The sequence below is a fragment of the Stegodyphus dumicola genome, chromosome X1, assembly GCF_044657685.1.
Source record: "Stegodyphus dumicola isolate Sdum_Otavi_A_Nest chromosome X1, ASM4465768v1".
NCBI lineage: Eukaryota > Metazoa > Arthropoda > Arachnida > Araneae > Eresidae > Stegodyphus > Stegodyphus dumicola.
Window position 1 is genome coordinate 22,651,581 of NC_140780.1, and position 18,929 is coordinate 22,670,509.

The 18,929-nt window shown below is 32.8% G+C and overlaps 2 protein-coding genes across 6 annotated transcripts in view; one reads left to right on the forward strand and one right to left on the reverse strand.

Moving 5' to 3' along the window:
• Positions 1-6,434, forward strand: part of LOC118205487 (stromal interaction molecule homolog) — a 137,474-nt gene extending 131,040 nt beyond the window's left edge. For all 4 annotated transcript variants that reach the window (XM_085807192.1, XM_085807191.1, XM_085807190.1 and 1 more), the window contains one exon: positions 5,013-6,434. In XM_085807192.1, coding sequence (XP_085663318.1) covers positions 5,013-5,274 — 262 coding nt within the window. In that variant the 3' untranslated portion in view covers positions 5,275-6,434. The remainder of the gene's footprint in view (positions 1-5,012) is intronic.
• A 4,821-nt stretch (positions 6,435-11,255) lies between these two features.
• Positions 11,256-18,929, reverse strand: part of LOC118187434 (DNA (cytosine-5)-methyltransferase 3B-like) — a 487,890-nt gene continuing 480,216 nt past the window's right edge. For both annotated transcript variants that reach the window (XM_085807194.1, XM_035357651.2), the window contains 2 exons: positions 17,382-17,500; positions 11,256-13,227 (listed from right to left, as the gene is read on the reverse strand). In XM_085807194.1, coding sequence (XP_085663320.1) covers positions 13,071-13,227; positions 17,382-17,500 — 276 coding nt within the window. In that variant the 3' untranslated portion in view covers positions 11,256-13,070. The remainder of the gene's footprint in view (positions 13,228-17,381; positions 17,501-18,929) is intronic.

An 18,929-nucleotide genomic window follows, 5' to 3' on the forward strand; every position in this document is an offset into this window, starting at 1 on the left:
ACTAGCGCGAATAGCATCACTGTTGCTAGCCGCTCTATTATTGCGGTAGCAGTAATAACTAGGAATATTGGTGCTACGTTCCTCAACCAGATGAGTTTCCTGAACAAGGAAGAGGTCCACAGCATGCTCACTGATATAATCCCGTAATTCATGAATTTTTGGAAGAACGCCATTTGCATTCCTGAAACCGATGAGGAGATCTTGTCTATTTGAGGCGTTGAATGTTGCTGCTTAGGATGTGAGAGCGCAGTAGCTCTCAAATATAAAAAATGCCCTCTCCGGTCCTGAAGAGGCAGTTCTAAGCTGAGGTAGAGCCTTCCGGAATGCTGCTAGTAGGAAGTTCTGGTCAATGCCGAACTTCCGGGAGATTTGGAAAACACTCCTGAGAGTATTGGTACAGGAGTTGTCATCAGGAACCGCAGGTTGGGCTAGAACCTGGGCTGGTGGCTTCTCTGGTGCAGGAACTGCCACAGGAGCAGTGTTGGATCGTGCTTTTGCTGTTTTACTAGCGTGAATGCATGTTCTTCCGGGATTATTTCGCTCGTTAGCTAGAATAAGGGGGCCGTGCTGCTAAAAGGAGTAGGAGCGGGTACGAAATTTTGTTTCCCGGCACCTGGGAGTTTCGAGACTGGGTTTGATGGTATCCTCTGTTTCCGATTTTTGAATGCTGGATTCCTCGGGCAATAGTTCCAGTTGGCGGCATGTCCTCCAGAGCAGTTTGCACAGGTGTTCGGCTCCTCAAATGGCTTGGGGCAGTCCCAGGCAAAGTGAGGTCCGGCACATCTCAGGCACTGGATAGGGAGGGTGCAGACAGCACTTGAATGAAAATATCCCTGGCATCTCCGGCACTGGGAAACCTTTCCTTTTCATCCTCGATGTTTGTCGACTTGGATGTCGATGCCGAAAAGTTGGTTCTCTTCAAAAATATCATACACGCTGATGGTGGGATTTAGCTGTACGAGAAACAGAGGCATTGGGTGCTGGGACTTGTAACAATGTAATTGCGTTACACTAATCACAGTGTAGCCCATTAGAGTAAGTTCAGATTTTATGTCCTCTGCGTCAGTTTTAACTGGGAAACCCCGAATTATCACTTTGAGAGGACGGTCTTGTTTAAGATGGAATGATTTGTATTCCGCGCCCTGACAGTAAACATGTTTTTCACAGAATGATGTTTCACTGCTCTTATGCAGATCAGACAAGATTGGAAACTGTCTGAACTCGTTTCAACCAAAATTCTGCTTCCACAAAGCGAGTTTTTTTAGGAAGATAGAAGAAATAACAGATTTTGCTGTGATCAAACTGAGCTCTTCGCCTTGAAGGTGCAAGCTAATTCTAATGAATTTTGCGAATAAATCAGTCATGTAAGCAACATCAGTCTTAAAGTGTAGCAATATGTTTTTCAGACCTACATCTTTCTCTTCAAGGAACTCAAGTATAGAGTCGAAAAGATTCCAGAACCTATTCAGGCTGGTGCCTTTAGAAAACCAGCAAACTTCATCGTTGTCCTTACACAATTGCCCGAATAATCGATCGTTGAGAGCAGTACTGCAAATTTTGTTCACAAAAGAGATGGCATGTTGTAATGCTTGCTGCAAATGGTCACTGAGGTTTCTTATAATTAATTGCTGGCTATGAATCACAACATTGAACAGCTAAAATACTTAGTACCTTTTTCTTCAAAAAGGCAATGAACCCATGATGATGACCCTACCATTGCAGAATTTCTATCAGTGGCAACAGACATAATATTCGGAAGAGGAATATTTTTCTCATTAAAATAATATTTGACAGTATTAAAACTAGATTCACCTTTAGTATGTGCAATAAAATGTTTTGGAAAAAGCATCACTTGAATAATTTTTCCTTCCTTCACAAACCGAACATATGTTAATAGTAAAGCCTCATTAGTACCTGGCGAGGTTGATTATCAACCTAACGAGAAAATTTGGTGGGTGTCAAATGTTTGTATAAGGAAGCTTCAACATCTTCTGTGAAGTCATCAGTTCATCGTTCCACTGTGTCATTGCTTAATAGGACATTTTTTATAACATTAGATGCGGCTGGATGGTGTAAAACTTCCTTGACAGACAGCAGAAACAACATTTCGTCCATGGTGACTTTCCCCGATTTAGCAATTAATTTTTATATATTATAAAAGGCTATCAACCATCATTGCATTTTTTGATGAGGTTGCTAATAAAGCTTGGAACAGACGATGTTTTCAGAAACTAGGCTCTTGATTTTCAAGAAAAATGACAAACCTTTATTTTGTTTGTCAAAATGAATTTTTTGCAGGTTCATTTCACCATTCTTATAATTGCATGAGGGGAGCCGTCATGCAAGTCCCTTTTATTGCTAGTACAAATGGTGTAAATTAGATAATCGATTTATTAGTTTTTTTTAGAGTTTTAAAATTAAGTTCGAATGTAAAAACATGCTCATCACCCTCTACCGCCCAAAACAAGTTCATCGGCCCTCAGCAGCCTTCCACTGCCCCCTTTGGGGTGGTACCAACCCCGTTAACTAATGATTTAAAACATTTTTATAATTGAAAGTACATACTAACAATGAAACTGTTGCGGAGATAAAGAACTTTTGTGAAATTTAATTTAAAACACAATACAGTCAAAAGTCGTTAATTCGGACACCCATAATCCGGACCTCAAAGCTACAAACTTTCTGCACATGCGTTGCGTAAGACCTTTACGGCTGCGAATATGCGTGTGCACATGCGCATAATACGTTTAAGCATACCGGTTTAGTGTATAACAGACGGTATAAGCAAAGCTAAAATTATCTAATTCAGTTAATGTTGCAGATTGCGTTGTACCTTAATCTTCGAATTGGATCCGGCTTATTATTTTTTGCAGACTGTTAGAGCAATTTTATAAATGTAAGCTTGAACTTTCGATTATGTCAAATAAAATTTCCGATATATATTTACTCTACAGAGCAAAAGTACGTTTTGAAGTCCATTAAACAAAATGTGGAATTGCTGCAAAAAATGGATAAAGGCATATCTTTCGTTTCTCTAACCATTCCGAAATCTGTTTATCAATTTCACGCTGGTCTGTGGTGGGGGGGGGACGCTGCAGCACACAATGAATTGGAAGTTGATCTGTCAGCACTATCCTCATCTTCAGCGTAGATGTTTTTATTTGGTTTATAATTCCTTACCAAATGTAGTATTTCATCTCGATGTACTCCGTCTTTGATATGATTTAAATCAAATTCCTCGTCATTATAATTCGCTTCCGATAGTGAAGAAAGTGACACAAAGGTTATTGAAAACGAAAAAATTTCGGTTGACAAATTAGTCGGTATTCTCGACACAGCAATTATAGGACCTGAACAGCGGAACTTTGTAACTGAAGAAGAAATTATTTCTGTTTATTGAATTAAAGAGAAAGTATTATCATATGAAATGAAGCAACTTAAACAACTTACATTGAAAGAAATGTTTAATAAAGTAAACAAATAAATATTAAGCTTTTTTTTTGTAAATTTTGATACCCTTTAGATCATAATTGTTCTTTACGGTTTCATATTTTTAATTTTATAATTTCTGCATGAAATCTTACCAGATTTAAACTGATGATCTATAATCCGGAATCGTCGAGATCTCGACAAGTCCGGGTTAACGACTTTTGACTGTAGTACAAATGCTTTATTTTATAGCATTTCTTTGGTGCATTATGTTAAATATCAATCTTGTTGCCATGGTTGATGTAATCATTCCTTATCTTCCCCCTTTCCATATAAGAGAAACTGAAAATTTCTCTCTTTTTTTTTTTTTTTTTTTTTTTTTTTTTTTTTTAATTTTTTAGTCAATAACTGTATAACACTCTCTTGGATGATTCTTACAAAATTTCTAAAGAAAATTCTAAATTCTAAAAAAAAAGTTAAAAGGTAATATTGGTTTTAAATCGAGCTTTAATTTAAAGAAAACTTGAAGTTCAGTAGGGCTTTTAACCACTTGCGCTACGACTAAACTTCACATTTGCGGTGCCGTGCACTACAATATAACAAGCGGTAAAGTGTCTCATTTATGCCGCTCCGCGTCGAGTGCAATCCAGAGCTGTAACTCGAGAAATAAACAATCTCGTTGTTAGGCGACATGTGCACCACATTATTTTCATTTTTGCGATAAATGCCTATCGACGTGGTGTTCATGTTGCTCGCGGTTTGAGACAAAAGCATCTCGACGTGCGTCGCACGTCTTTTTAGCGCAAGTGGTTAAGGGTACAATAGCAATAAAACAGGTCTAACAATTAGCTCTGCCAGAAGCAAATAATAACTTATTGGCAAATTCTAAAATTCAATTAAAATACAATATTAGTTCCAAATAATAAAATTTGTTTTCGTTTTGCATGTATACCTGGAACAAGCTATGTAAAACCTATCTTATGTAACAATGCATACTGATTCAACACAAAATTATTTGAAACTTTACTTATTTAGAATATGCTAAAGCAGTTTTTGGAGCAAAACTTTGGCAATGTTAACAAGGGTTTTGAATTTTTGCATATTTCATCAACTTACTGAATATCACAGGTATATAATCCATTATATCCTGTTATAATCGTGCATATTAAATTTCACTTTTGTAATATTCCCTCTTCATAATGCAAGATAAATAAAAATAATGCAAAAACAATTTTAATTCATGACTTGCAAGTACATCCAAGGTAACTCTTGTATGATATCACACTTTAGAGATTTCAGATCTGTTAACATAGACCTTTTACTCTTTCAGTTTATTTCAAAGTGACCTAATTTCAAACTAAAAGTCGATTTATTTTGTTATACCATTTATTATTTGATGAAATGAAATACTTGTTTCGCTCTCTTTTTTTCGGGGGGGGGGTTACCTCTTTAACCCTTTGAAAAAGGCTATAATTATTGCAGTACATTATGCACCTATGATTATTGCAGTATGGCTTGATTGTTATATTTTTGCCTTTTATGCCCAATGCTGTTTCTTATATCTCTTATTTTTTTATAAACAGCAAAGAAGTAATTACGAAGGGCTTCAAAATGTCTGAGAGAGATTCAGATCGTTTTTTACAAGATATTCCGAAGACTACGTTTTTATCTAATGGAAATGATCAACTTGAAAGTTTTAAAAGTATGAAGTCTGCTAGTGTTCCTGATAATGCAAAACAGTTTATTGGTTACTCTGGAAATAATTACACGTTTGAAGAATGTACAGAAATATCAAAGAAATATGCTGATTCAAGTTCTAAAATTAAAAAAGTTAAGGAATCATAATAATATAACTGGTATGAAGGAATTTATAATTATATGTGATTTAAATATTTCGGTAATGTTTCATATTTTAGCATTGTGAATTTTTTAACTGTGATGACAAAATAGCTATTTTTTGCTGCGTGTATTTCATAAAAACAGTGTGAAAAGTACTCTTTTATGTTCTTCACTAATATTAAGCACAATAAATGCTGCACTTCTATGCAACTATAAATAAAGTGATTCTACCTTTAAAATTATGACTATTTTAGCTGTATAAACCTTATCGATATTGAATAACTTCGAAGTTTGGATGTGATTAGCTTTTTAAAAATTTTCATTAAAGTTTTATTTCCATAATGTTTTTAACCATTTTAAGTGAGAAAAGAATAAAATGGTTTTTAAATATTATTGAAATTAATATGAAGGTGAATACGAAAGTAGTAAAATAGCTGTTGTATTGCTTTGTTACATCTAATTTCTTGCACTTTCTAATATTATTTACAATACACAATAAAATTAACATATGATTTCATTTTAAAATTACTAAGAATTTAAGGGAACGGATACATCAGTTTGTTTTCTTGTTCTATGACTATTTTTTCTTTCTTTTCTGCATTTCTCAAATAAGTAACTATTTTATCATAATGCCACCAATAGTATGCTTCTGTTTTGTGCTTCAAATCCAAATGCTTTTGAATTTTTGTTTTAAAAGAGCTTTAATAGGATCTTGCATAAAAACTATAATTATAATGTAGAAAATATCTTGATAAAAGTATTGTACATTATTCTCTCTTATGAGTTTAGAAAGAAAGTTACAATACTTTTATCAAGTTTAGAAAATAACTTGATAAAAGTATTGTACATTATTCATTTTTCATTTTGGAGCGACATAATATTAAGTAATTTATTTATCAAACCTATCAGGACTCCAAATTTAAATCGTACTTCCAAAAAGTACTTTTTTAAAAATAATATTTAATTGCAGATCCTAATAAAACTGCTGTTATAGAATATTCAGGTGTTTGCATGCATTTTCATATCATATTGATGAATATGAAACGGTTACATTCCATCTTTCCAGTGTTTTACTGCTTGTTATTCGATTTTGTAAATAAATCATGTATAAAATTGTTAAGGAAATGTTCTTTGTAACAGAAATAAATTAGCTTTTCCACAAATAAGTGCTTTTATTTGTATGCTTTGCTTATCAGTATATATAAATAATGTAATAATAAATATTTTGTGCTGTAAGTAATTTATTTAGTTCAAATGAGGGACAGGAAAAATTGAATAACCTTGCAATCAGTAGTACTATGGTTACATTAAGAAATTTGAGTTTCCAGAATGGAAATTTATTATTTTAATTATTAGATGCTGAAAGTTTGAATAATATTAATAAATGATGAAAATTGCTTATGCAGGTGTGATCAAGGTAAAATAAATTATATTATCTAGTTCCAGTTCATTAACCATTATATATATATATGTATGGCTATTCGGCAAATTCTCCTTAGCACACAAAAAATATTGTAAATTACCGATATCTCTTAAGCTCAATTCAGCTAATGTTTTCAACAGAAATTTCTTTGAAATGCTCAGAACTGATTAACAACTGAATTGGCCTTGCTCATGGAGCAATATTTTAAAATGGTAGTTCATGGGTTTGCAGAAGCTTTGAGAAAAGTTTCTAAAGCATCAAAATTCATCATCAGAGCTAAAATCATTATCGAGGGTTGATTTCTCCACCAAACTGGATATGGACTTTCATTTATGGTAACGGGGCTTCTCGAGCACTCATTATCACTATTTGTCTCATTAATGAGAGTATGCAACTCAGTATCAATCAGTGTCTGTTCATTTATGTGAGCAGTATGCTTGGTACCTGAACCTTATCATTTGTTTGATCATTTTCATCAAAGTCCTGTAGGTAAGCCTCAATACATCCTAGCATTTGCTTAAAGAATTTGTAATTCTTATACTTTTTGTCATTAAGTGTGCATAAACTCTGTTCGTGTTTGCATTCCGCAGTTAGCTAATGGAAGAAAACCCTAACTCTGTCCATAACTGTCAAAATCCAGCGCCCAAAATCGCAATGCAACCTGCACCCCAGAACCGGATCCACCCATCAGTGTTCCAGCAGGCGGAAGTCCACTCTCACTTTAACTTATAAACAGAAAATATCACCTAAAATGATATTAAATAATAGCATTTATAGGCAATCAGGCATAGGCAGTGAAAAAGCAATTATATGATATGTGATCTTACTCAGAATTAGCATGTTGTCGAAACCAGATTTGGTGGAGGATCAATCTCTCACGCCTTCCTTCACTCGCCACGTCCACCCTCCGAATGATGGCCAATGCTCCCAAATGCTTGCTTTTGATTTATTTGGTCCACTACCTGAAAGTACCAATGAGAAGATTGGATTTTTATTGTTGAAGATAGCAACATGAAATATGTGGAGCTTTTTGCTTTACCCACTACTACTGCAAAGGAATGCAGAATCACATTAACTGAAAAATATTTCTTATCATATGGATTGCCTCGAAACCTAATGAAATTGAATTCTTTAGTGCTGTCAGGCAGCAAGTGTGTTTTCTTCATAATATTAACCAAGTATTCACTCCAGTATATCACCCTCAAGCAAATCCTGTAGAGCGAAGGAAGAGGGATTTGAAACCTAGATTACCCATACATCTGGGTGATAAGTATTCTGCTTGGGCAGAAAAGCTTCCGACAATTCGTTTACTGATATATGCGAAACCAGTGGCCAAACTGCTGCATTTCTCTAATCTGAAAAACAGTTACATACGTCAAATGATGTTACACATGATCATAGGCATGTTATCTCCAGTGATACTTTTGTAGCAGAAATTACCCCATATTTGAAGATATTTGCCACCACAGTTAACCAGGTAAAGAGAAACAAGAGCATCAAAAACAATATGCTGATGCAAGTCGAAGACTGGAGATCGAGTATGGATTTCTAATCATGCTGTCAGCAGATCTGCAGAACAGAAAAAAATATAAGTTTAATTAATTTATGCCTCGTCGTTCCTCGGCCTTATGATATTATCTTGACTCAAATTATCTTTTTAACCCCTTTGCAGAAGAGGATGTCCCAGGAAACTTATTGCTGGTTCCTCGTTGGAATGACATCAGAGCCAGAGGGGGAGGCTGTGACAAATAAAACTGTATTAACTTTTCTCCCCTCATTCTGAGGTTGAACTTACTGGAGGGATTTTGCTGTCCTCCCCCTAGTGTGTGAATTCGGACAGAATTATGCCATACAGAGATCCCAAAACTATAAAAAATACAACAATAATGCAAATAATGCAATAGAATACACAATAATTTATACACAGAAGTCTGAAATACAAACAAAAATTACACAAAAGAAAAATGTGATGGATAAAAGTTATACATAAGGATGTTAAAACAGGATGAAGACTGAAATCTGTTTAAAAGTTCTCTAGCCTCCCAGTATCTGGATAAAACACTGTTCAGATAGAAAGCTGAGCAAATGCCCAGCATTCATTGTACCATATACATTATTAAAAGTTAATTTTTAAATCAGTGCGAATAGGAAGTTGAAAATACTGTATATTCCGGCACATAATGTGCCCTTTATTGCTTGTCAATTCAATATACCAGTGTTCGAAAACCCGTGATAAATCTTTGAATGAACAACTTCAAAAGATAACACTCACCTTAGCTCCTCCCACTCACCAATGCCTGATTCACTAGGGTTTGTACTTACTTTCCAGGGTCATCATTGGCTCTGATCTATTTGGATCTCTTTATGGATTTCGGATGCCTAGCAACACGCATTTTTTTTTTATCATCTTTGAATATTTCTTGAAATAGCAGCATTCTTGCAGTTATCCCACCAACATAGGCCAGCGGAGTAACTCAAAAAATATGAAAGACTCATCTCACGCAAACACTGAGAAATTCTTTTCTCAGCTAAGAACTTATTCATGTTATGGTACCTGAATGTTATGTGAGCACTACATTGTTCTATTCAGGATGTGGCTAAGTGATGCAATTCCACCCAAGTCTTCAAAAGATAACAGCATCGCACATTTATGTTCCAGGCTTCTTTGTCACAAAAAGGGTGTGCATTATACAGCGAATATACCTATAAATTAAAAAAAAATTAGTTTGAAATCACAGATGCATGTTATATAACGAAATATGCGGTATATGCATTTGGCGTTAAAGCCCTGGTTTGGAGATTTGACGAAATTTTAACATTTCATCAGAAAGTTCGTCATAGGGGATCAAATTCTTCAGAAAGTTCACGGCTGACTGTAAAATCGATGTTTCTAATTTTTTCTGATTATCTATAGACTATTAGCAGCTAATCATTTTACTATTCTGTATTTCTAGATGGGTAGACTCGTACATACTTTTTTAAAAAAATTGAGAGTTCAAGGTTTGAAAACTTCTCTGTAAAACTAATCAACCTTTTCACTCATGATTTTGACCTTCAGTGGAGGTGGTTTCCTTAGAAAAGGGATGCTCAATACTACTTTTAAGCTCTTTGAAACTACAGTCTTTTTCAGAGGTGGTTGTCATAGAGACGGTTATCACAAAATGGTCTTCACTAAATACAGAAAAATTTCTCAATATAGCAAAGTTAATTTATTTAAGATTTTACTTAAACAGTTCAAAGTTTATAATAATATTATTCTAATTTTTTAAATTTTATTAGACTCTAGATTTTTAATTTCCGAACAACATATTTTAAAATTACTCATGTAACTTGACCCTTTAGTTGTAACCAACTATCTAGGATGAGAGACTACACATGAAGTGGCACGTATTTCTGATTACACAAATAAAGAACATTACCTCTCTGAGATGACAGATGACCAAAATCATCTGCAGTTGCTTGGAGTGCAATGTTGTCATTCAAAAAATGTTTGTTTGCATACTGGTTTCATTGTGGCTATGATCATTTCTCTTTACCTTTTTGGGCGAGTTCTGAGGAATGCAGGTCTTTTTGCTTTAACCTCTTGCCTCCAAGCGTATCACATATGCACATTTCAACTCCCCACTGTAGGTACATTGGCTCAAATGTGATATGGAAGCAAAGAATGACTAGCAGTCCACAATAACATATCTGATACTCTGAGACGGAACGTTTTATTTGACATTTTAAATGAGTATAAATGATGTCAGAGTGTCATGTAACTTAAAAGAATGGAATGTCTTGAGCTTTAACTTAGTTATTATGAGTGTTAGTTACTATTTTATTTTACAAATCTAAAACGCATAATGCTTACAAACCACACTCAAGAGTTTAGAAATGTTTTACCTAGTGCAAGTGTCTTAAAATTTTGTATATAAATATGAAAATGGGAAATAATAGGAACGGATATTCAAATTCTTAATTTTTTGCTTTATTAGCATATATAAATAATTTATATATGTAAATATACTTATTATTACTAATGGAAGCCCACCAGCAGTCAGGTTGTGATGTCGCAAGAGACTAGTAGTTTGGTTTGGGGTTCAAATCCCAGTGAGCAGATGGTTTCGTGGTTTGCCAAATATGTAATGTGTATACAAACCAATTTTCCTTAGCAAGTCCTCCACAACGGAAGATAATCTTGAGTGCTTTGCCATAATTCAATAAACCATTATAACTAAATTTGCACTTTTAATTTTTGTTTTAATTATGAATACTAGGATTTAAATTATAAAAATGACAATATGTATCACAGAATGTAAATATGTGGATGAAAGGCAGATTTGCTAAGAATAATTCTGATATTTCTGATATTTAATAATTCTGATATTTCAGAATTATTCTGGAAGAAGGATCCTTTTCTGTACAAAAATTATCAACTTCTTTTTTATGACATATAATTAGTACAACTAAGATTCTACAAATATTTTTCCAACATTTTTGAATTTTTGGATATTTTTATGATGCAAAATAAATGGTAAATATTTATTTTAACTCGTGTGTTTTTCTTAAAAATGAACACAAATTCGAAATAATTTTAAATTTTAATAATCATAAATTAAATATTTATCTATATAGAGAAAATATGAAAGAAATGACTCAAAAGAAATAAAATATGAAAACTGCACAAAAATTTTAGTTCAAGTTAGAAACCGTGTAGTAAATCTTGAAACATGACAGTACCCATAAAGGCACTTTACATTCTAGGCAAAAATAGCATTCTGTGCCTGTGAAAAAATTAAAAATTCCTCACTTTCAAAGTCATACAACCTTCATGCACATTTCTCACTGCATTTATATAACCAATAATTTATATGATGAAAAACGTAATTACCCTGCAGCTGAAGGCATTGCAAGAAGTTGCAGGGGTTAACATTATAAAGGGGTAATTATAAAACTACATCTACATTATAAAGGGTGATCAAGCCTTTATAATGTTTAATGAAATGCTTAATAATGAAAGTGAGAATGAAGATTACTGATCTCAAAGGTCTAATTAATGATAAAATATTCATATGATGATTGCACTGAAATTTTATCAAATATATTACAGAAACTTGTCTACAAGCAAGAAAAATAATTATTTTACTTTGCAATAATTTTGAGCACTCCTATAAAGCAGTGATGATAGTTTGAACTCAACACACCCATCTGTAAGTTATTTCTAATACACTTGCTTTAAGGTAAAACTCCTACTTTTATATTATTTCATAGTCTCTAAACTCTAAATTAACTAGAATTATTTTAACTGCTTTAGAGATTATATGGATTATATATTCTATTTTTCATTTCACACATGTAGAATGCACTTAATAAACAGCTGCTGCTAGCAAGTGCAAATTAGTCATAGATGAAAAGAAAAAAACACAAAATATTTCTTAACGATACAAAAAAATTTGTAACTTAGGAAAAGAACTTTTTCACAAATTATACAGAAATGAAGAATGTTAGTGTCTCATACATATGATAACATATTAAAAAACTGTAAAGTACCATATTCTGTACTAAATGCTAAGAATAAAGATATTCCAAGCATTAAAGCAAAGCATAACTCTCCATTTAAATATTTTATCAAAATAAATAATATGAATATAAAATAAAATTTGACTAGTTTTACATTTAAGTAAAAACATAAAATGCATAGATTTTATACACACAAATAAGGATAAATTACAAAAACCACAAATCCTCCATACTATATTCAATGTATAACAAATATGGGAATTATATACATATAACATTTAATGCACATACTCTTGAAATGGCATCTTAATGACACAGGAACTAGAATATATCACACAAGATTTAACACTTGCAATCTCTTATGAAAGGCAAATGCGGAATATTTTGTATTAGCAACATGAGGTACAATTTTTCTCAATGATTTTGCCATTACATGTCATCCAATCTTACATCATTAAAAGAATTTAAGACAGATCAATTAAAAGATCTAAACCAAAAGAGATACATGTAAGTCAGCCTATTACACAAATACCACACCATAACCTGTCAAATAAAAAAAATATGTTTATTTTATAAACACTGTACTATGCTTGGAAGCAAAAACATTTCAATGACAATGTTTTAAAGTAACAGATGTAAAAAGTATGTAACTAGTGTAAACAGAATATAAAAATTTTTAAACATCACATAATGCCCTAAATTATTTAAATGCAATCAAAATTTAAGATAATGTTAAATATGTACACAACAATAAGCATGGTTCTTGCAAATAATGAAGCAGCAAGGTTTTAAACTAATCTTATCTGCTCTATTCAAGATCTGCTACAGAAAACAGATACCTGTATGAGAGACAAAATGTATAAAGATAATTTATGAATCAATTTATGTTATCTTTTTTACATTTAAAAAAGTTTGTAAGTGGTTGAAATATACTTCTAATGACTGGAACACTCCATGATCGACCTATAAGTTCTCTTCTCTTGATATTACTGAGATTTCCTGTATCTGTGTAATGTGCAGGGAAACCAAATATTCTATAAGAAAAATTGTTTATGGTAATATATATGTAATAGTATAAAGTGCTTTATCAATGATCATATGACAGTCTAAACACAAATTAGTCCTTTACAATAAAATTAGAAAACAACAAAATTAAAGAAATTTTAATGGTTATAAGACTAAGATCTAACTTTTCTTCAGATATTCAAGATTTAATGTAATGATATTGCAGGTTCACATTACAGATCTACGTAGTATAGTATACCTCTCTTCTCAAATTAAAAAGCAATTCAAGAATGAGAATGAAAAAAAATAATAATAATAAGGTGGAAATAAAGTAGTCTCAGTGAGATCAAATTATAAAACTCTCTTTCAACTCTGAATTTAGTATACTGATATTTTAGCACATTTTATGGTAATAAACATGATATAATACTTCTACCTATCATGAATTTAGTTGACTCAGCTATCCCATTTATATTTTAAACTGAACCAGATAAACTCTGTTTCTTTCTTTGACATTTTAATTATCCACAATGAATTTGATTTTCAGCTCAAATATTTAAATTGTTTCCTTTTGCTCTTACGTATGTGCTCTCAAGGTTTTTAGAATCTTAGCTTTTTCAGGAACTCAGTTATTTGAAATCAGTTGCTACTGACAGAAAACTTTCTCCAATGAAAATTGATAAAGCATTTAAAAACTTTTTTTCTTCTGCCATTATAAAAGAATTCTGAAATTAGAAAGAAATATAATAATCATATGATCATCCATTACTAAAGTGCTGACATGTTCCACAAGTTCAACTTTCAGGTCATTTTATGGTCTACCAATAAAATTCGCTGTTCGATTTTTAAAGAACCCATACCCGATTTTATTTCTTGGATAATTTATACCAATTTTTTTTTTTTTTTAAGTGTGGTTTGACTTATATTAGAAAAACTGAAAGGATGCTAAAATATCACATTCTAAATGGGCCAATAAACAGATTTTTGATGGCTAATTATAGTTAGATTGTTAATCAGTTTTTACTTTAGTTTTATGAAAATTATCCACAAAATTTCTTCAGTTGGAGTACTGGATTTCCTTGAAGCATTTTAAATTCAGAAAAATAATCATGTTTAGTTACTAACATTAATTCCAATCTTGTTCTTTCCAATGTCTTCATAGTTCTAATATTTTAACTTTTCATTTTTCCTTACTATTTTTCCTTGACAACTGGCATTACTTCTGCTTTTGCTTTGCTCTACACATTGTTTTCCATATAAAATGATTTTCATTCTCCTACTGTTGTAAGACTGCTCCTGAAGAAGAGAGGTAAGTAGTATTGGTATCTGCTTGCTCTAAAAATAGATAGTTTTATTTAAAATGTACATTAACCTAAGGTCGCATTTTTGCTCAATTTCAAATTTCATTATTTAGTTCTCGTAACAAATCTTTAAAATGACCTCAATTTTAGGCTTTATAAGCATTCATTTATAATATCTAAAGGTGTATTCAACACCTCATTTATAACAACTGTCTGCTAATCTACAGTTATATGGGCTGGCTCACAATTAATACAAAATTCTAAAAGAAGCTACAACACTATCAGTCAGAAATTACACTGTTGGTCAAAGAAATATTTTAGTGAAATCTAATTTTCAAAGAACATATGCATATGTACTATGTATGCAAATCTGATATCATATGTATATGTAAATCTCAGATCTAATTTTCTTTCGTTATACTTTCATGCTGAACAATCTCTTAGAACACTTTTTTAGAATTTTTTCATGGAAATTACAAGGCATGTTGCATTATATATGGAAGAGCCACTGAATTAAGGATACCTGATTAGCAATGAGCGGCTATTCCATTGAAGCTGATAATGTCAACCGCATGATAAGCCATAAATTCTAGAAGTCAGTTAAAGTGTTTCAGAGATATAGCCTGCTAAACATTTAGAATTTGCTATAAATTAGTTAAGGATGCTGGATGACCCGCTTGCATATCTTTTTCCAAATGTGCTAAAGATGTTGAATAAGATTCAAGTCCACACTTTTAGGTAGCCATTTCAGCCAGCAGAATTCAATGGAATGGCTCTTTAAACTGGGTGAAAGCCAATGGGAATCTGTGACAGAAGTGGTTGTCCTGCTGGTACATTTCATTACAATTTAGATGACAGAAAATTATTTAGAATCAAAGGAATTTAAGTGATTTCATAGCAGATCTACTTTTGATGAAGTGAGGGTGTGTAAAGGTAGTCAAAATAAAACAACCCAGACAAACACTGAGTTGCCATAACCCTTGTTCAGTTCCAACCTACTTCCGATTATCAATGATCTAGCCACTGATGCTCTATGGCTCATGCAAGTTAATGAGAGCTGTGGTATGCAGGGAGAAATTGTACTCTCATTTGTTTTCAGATTCTGAAGAAGTTAAGCAATACACAGTGAAGCTACAGTATGTCCAACTGGACATGCCATTCAGTTGGGTGGTCACTTGAGCTAAGGTTTGTTAGTGGCTAGGTATAACATGGCTGACTATCAAAAATTGCGGTCATTCAAGGTTATTTGTCCCTTGTAATTTGCTCATTTACTCACTTTTTCTGCTATCACTTTACTCTCGCATACTCTTGTCCGAATGGAATGAGAAAACCCCAATTCTCAAACTGATTGCCTTATGTGTCATTGATCAAAGTGCGAGTTTTATCCATCATGTTACTTTTAACAACTGATTAGAAATGATCACATTTCTAGCATTGATTTTCTGATCTGAAACTTATGTTTAATTTGCAACAAAAAATTGTAGAATTTTACAAGCTTTTCATCCATTGCTACATCACAATCAAAAATGATATCTGATAATTCGCTTTTATGTCTGCACTGTTTAATATTTCATTTCACTTTTGGTCTTTCACTTACTGTTTTTGTGAAGAAAATGATACTGAAAAGTGGTTTAACCATGCAAGAGCTACTAAAATACATTGGTCAGCAGAGAAGATATATGCAACTGAATCAATGGAATTTTCTTGGTCAGTGATGCCTCATGGTTCCTTGTTTTAAACACAGGGTGAATACTATAACCAAAGTATTTAGTTAATTTCCATTCTCACTATTTATAAAAAGCAAAAATTTATTCAATCCATGCATTGTAATATCCTATTGATATGAGTATATTTTAGGCAGTTGAAGATGAAGTGTTTAAAAGTTTTTAAGATGTTTTTAAGCTTTTAATTTTCAAAAAAAAAAAAAATTATTTCCTGTTTCTGTGATCTGAGATAGTTGAAAGAGCATACATCTATACATTAACCAGGGTTTTCCATACAATTAAAGACAGGAACATGATAATAAAACAAGTTAAAAAACATTTCTTTTTTGGATTCGACCTGCGAATTGAAGTACTAAAGTGGGTTCAATGTAAAAAATTTTTCAAGAACATACACAGAAAATTCTAGTTTTGGTATAAGAAGGCGGTTCAGGTTCCATAAAGGGAAAACAGAATATATTTTAAAGTGTCCAGATCATGCCAAATAACACAATAAATGCCATTAATGAAATCCTCCATTATTTTCCTTCAGGTGCAGCAACAAACATTTCAGACACTAATACTGAATAATGTTTTCTGCACGCATCATGTTTTTATATATTTCCAAGCTGCCTATGCTGAACTATATCAAGTAAATTTTTTTGGCACTATTTGTATTTATATGTATACTTTTATTTGTATTTCACTTTGTTTTCATTTATTGTGTTCTACATAGTTTTTAAACTTAATGGGTACTTATATATTTCCAAGCATAGGCAGCTTGGAAATATATAAAAACATGATGCGTGCAGAAAACATTATTCACTATTAGTCACTGAAATGTTTGTTGCTGCACCTGAAGGAAAATAATGGAGGATTTCATTAATGGCATTTATTGTGTTATTTGGCATGATCTGGACACTTTAAAATATATTCTGTTTTCCCTTTATGGAACCTGAACCACCTTCTTATAATACTGCCATTTTTAATCGCTAGTTAAGCATTAAATTTATATGCTGATTTATTGGCTTCAATTAACTTAGTTGCATTTTGCTAGTTACAGCAGAATGCTTGTAATTATTTGAATAACCTTTTCAAAACACATGCACACATACATATATTTATATTTTAAATAATACAAAATTTATCAGAAAATAATGCAAACATATTAGAAAATATTACATTTCAAGCTCAGTAACCCACAGTACATCTGGTAATCCATTCATTTCCACAGGCATAAGACTGCCTTGGTCTTGGATTAAAGAATTTTTCTGAGTAGTTACTGTTCTTATTTTATCAACCTGAAAAAGTGCAAAAGTTAAATATTTAATACAGTGCAATCCATACAAAAAGGATTTTCTTTACAGGCTATTGAAAACAAAGAATAAAGATTGCTAAAGTCATTTGCTAATGTTATGTTTATTAATTTTTATATTAATTGAAAACTTTACTATCAAATAAGTTCATAAATGGCCAAACAATGAAATGACAGTAAGCAAAACAGCTAAAAAATAATTATTTATTTGCTAGCTCATGTAGTATATAACATACTATTCGAAATTATTTTTGTAAATGTTATTCCATATGAAAGGTCTTGAAAATATTACTGCGTGCGTATGAGCTCGTAACAGATTGAATGCACACAAGCCCAATATGGTGATAAAATTAATTTTATCAAAAGAAACAGTCCAGAGTTCTGGAACTTCGAAGAATATTAGTCATACAACTTTTCACAGTATCACAGAGTACAATCAGTAGTTACCTTTCAAATTACTATAGATGCTAAATAAAATACAATGCAAAAAGGTGCATCTAAAGAGCTAAGCTAATCTGGTGTTGGTGTTGGTATATTTAATTATGGCAAAGCACACTAGGGCTATCTGCCTAAGGGTAGGGATGCCTTCATGGAGGACTTTCTAAGGGAAACTGGTTCGTATACACGTTACACATGGGGAAAACCACGAAAACACCTATGCAGCCAGTCCGTTCGCGGGATTCGAACCTCGGACCGAAGTACCAGTGTTCAGCGACTTTACCGCTCGGCCGCTGGTGGGCCCCTAAGCTAATCTGGAGATATCTCAGAACTCTGAACTCACACTGAACTAACTACAACTGAGGTATTAAGATACTAAGGTGGTTATACTGGGTTTCTACTGCATAATAGCAGTACTTCTCAGTAACAGGAGAGACTTCCTGAAGGACTTGACTTTGAGGGGAACTCAGGTAGATCCAGAAGTAGGAGAGATATCAGAAGGAGGCTAGACAAGAGAAAAAAAGTCGACAAAAGTTCTTGCACGTGTCACCATCTGGTGGCGGTGGAAATGGTGAGAAAAGAGCTGGATTCAGTCAGCAGAAAGCCGGGCTCAGGAGCTGGTGAATCAGGAGGGAGCTTGGTACTTGAGCGCAGCAACGCGGACCTGAGAGAGATGTCAGTAATATGGCGGTGATGAGCATAAGAGATGGTTGTGATGGCGAGCAATGATAATTACATTAAAATGAATACCTTCTAAAACAATGCTTGCAAAAATCAGGAAATGATGTTAAAAGTAATAGAAAGTCCTGTAGAACACAGGTGAAGCTGAAGTAGCATTGATATCACAAATATGATACGGCGGAGCTTCAAACCATTGAACTCTGGATCTGTAGCAGCATGTCTTACCACAAGGCTAAAAATTGAAGAAAATTAAAGTCCTACAGTAAGCTGTATGAGGATTTCCTATAGATAATAGC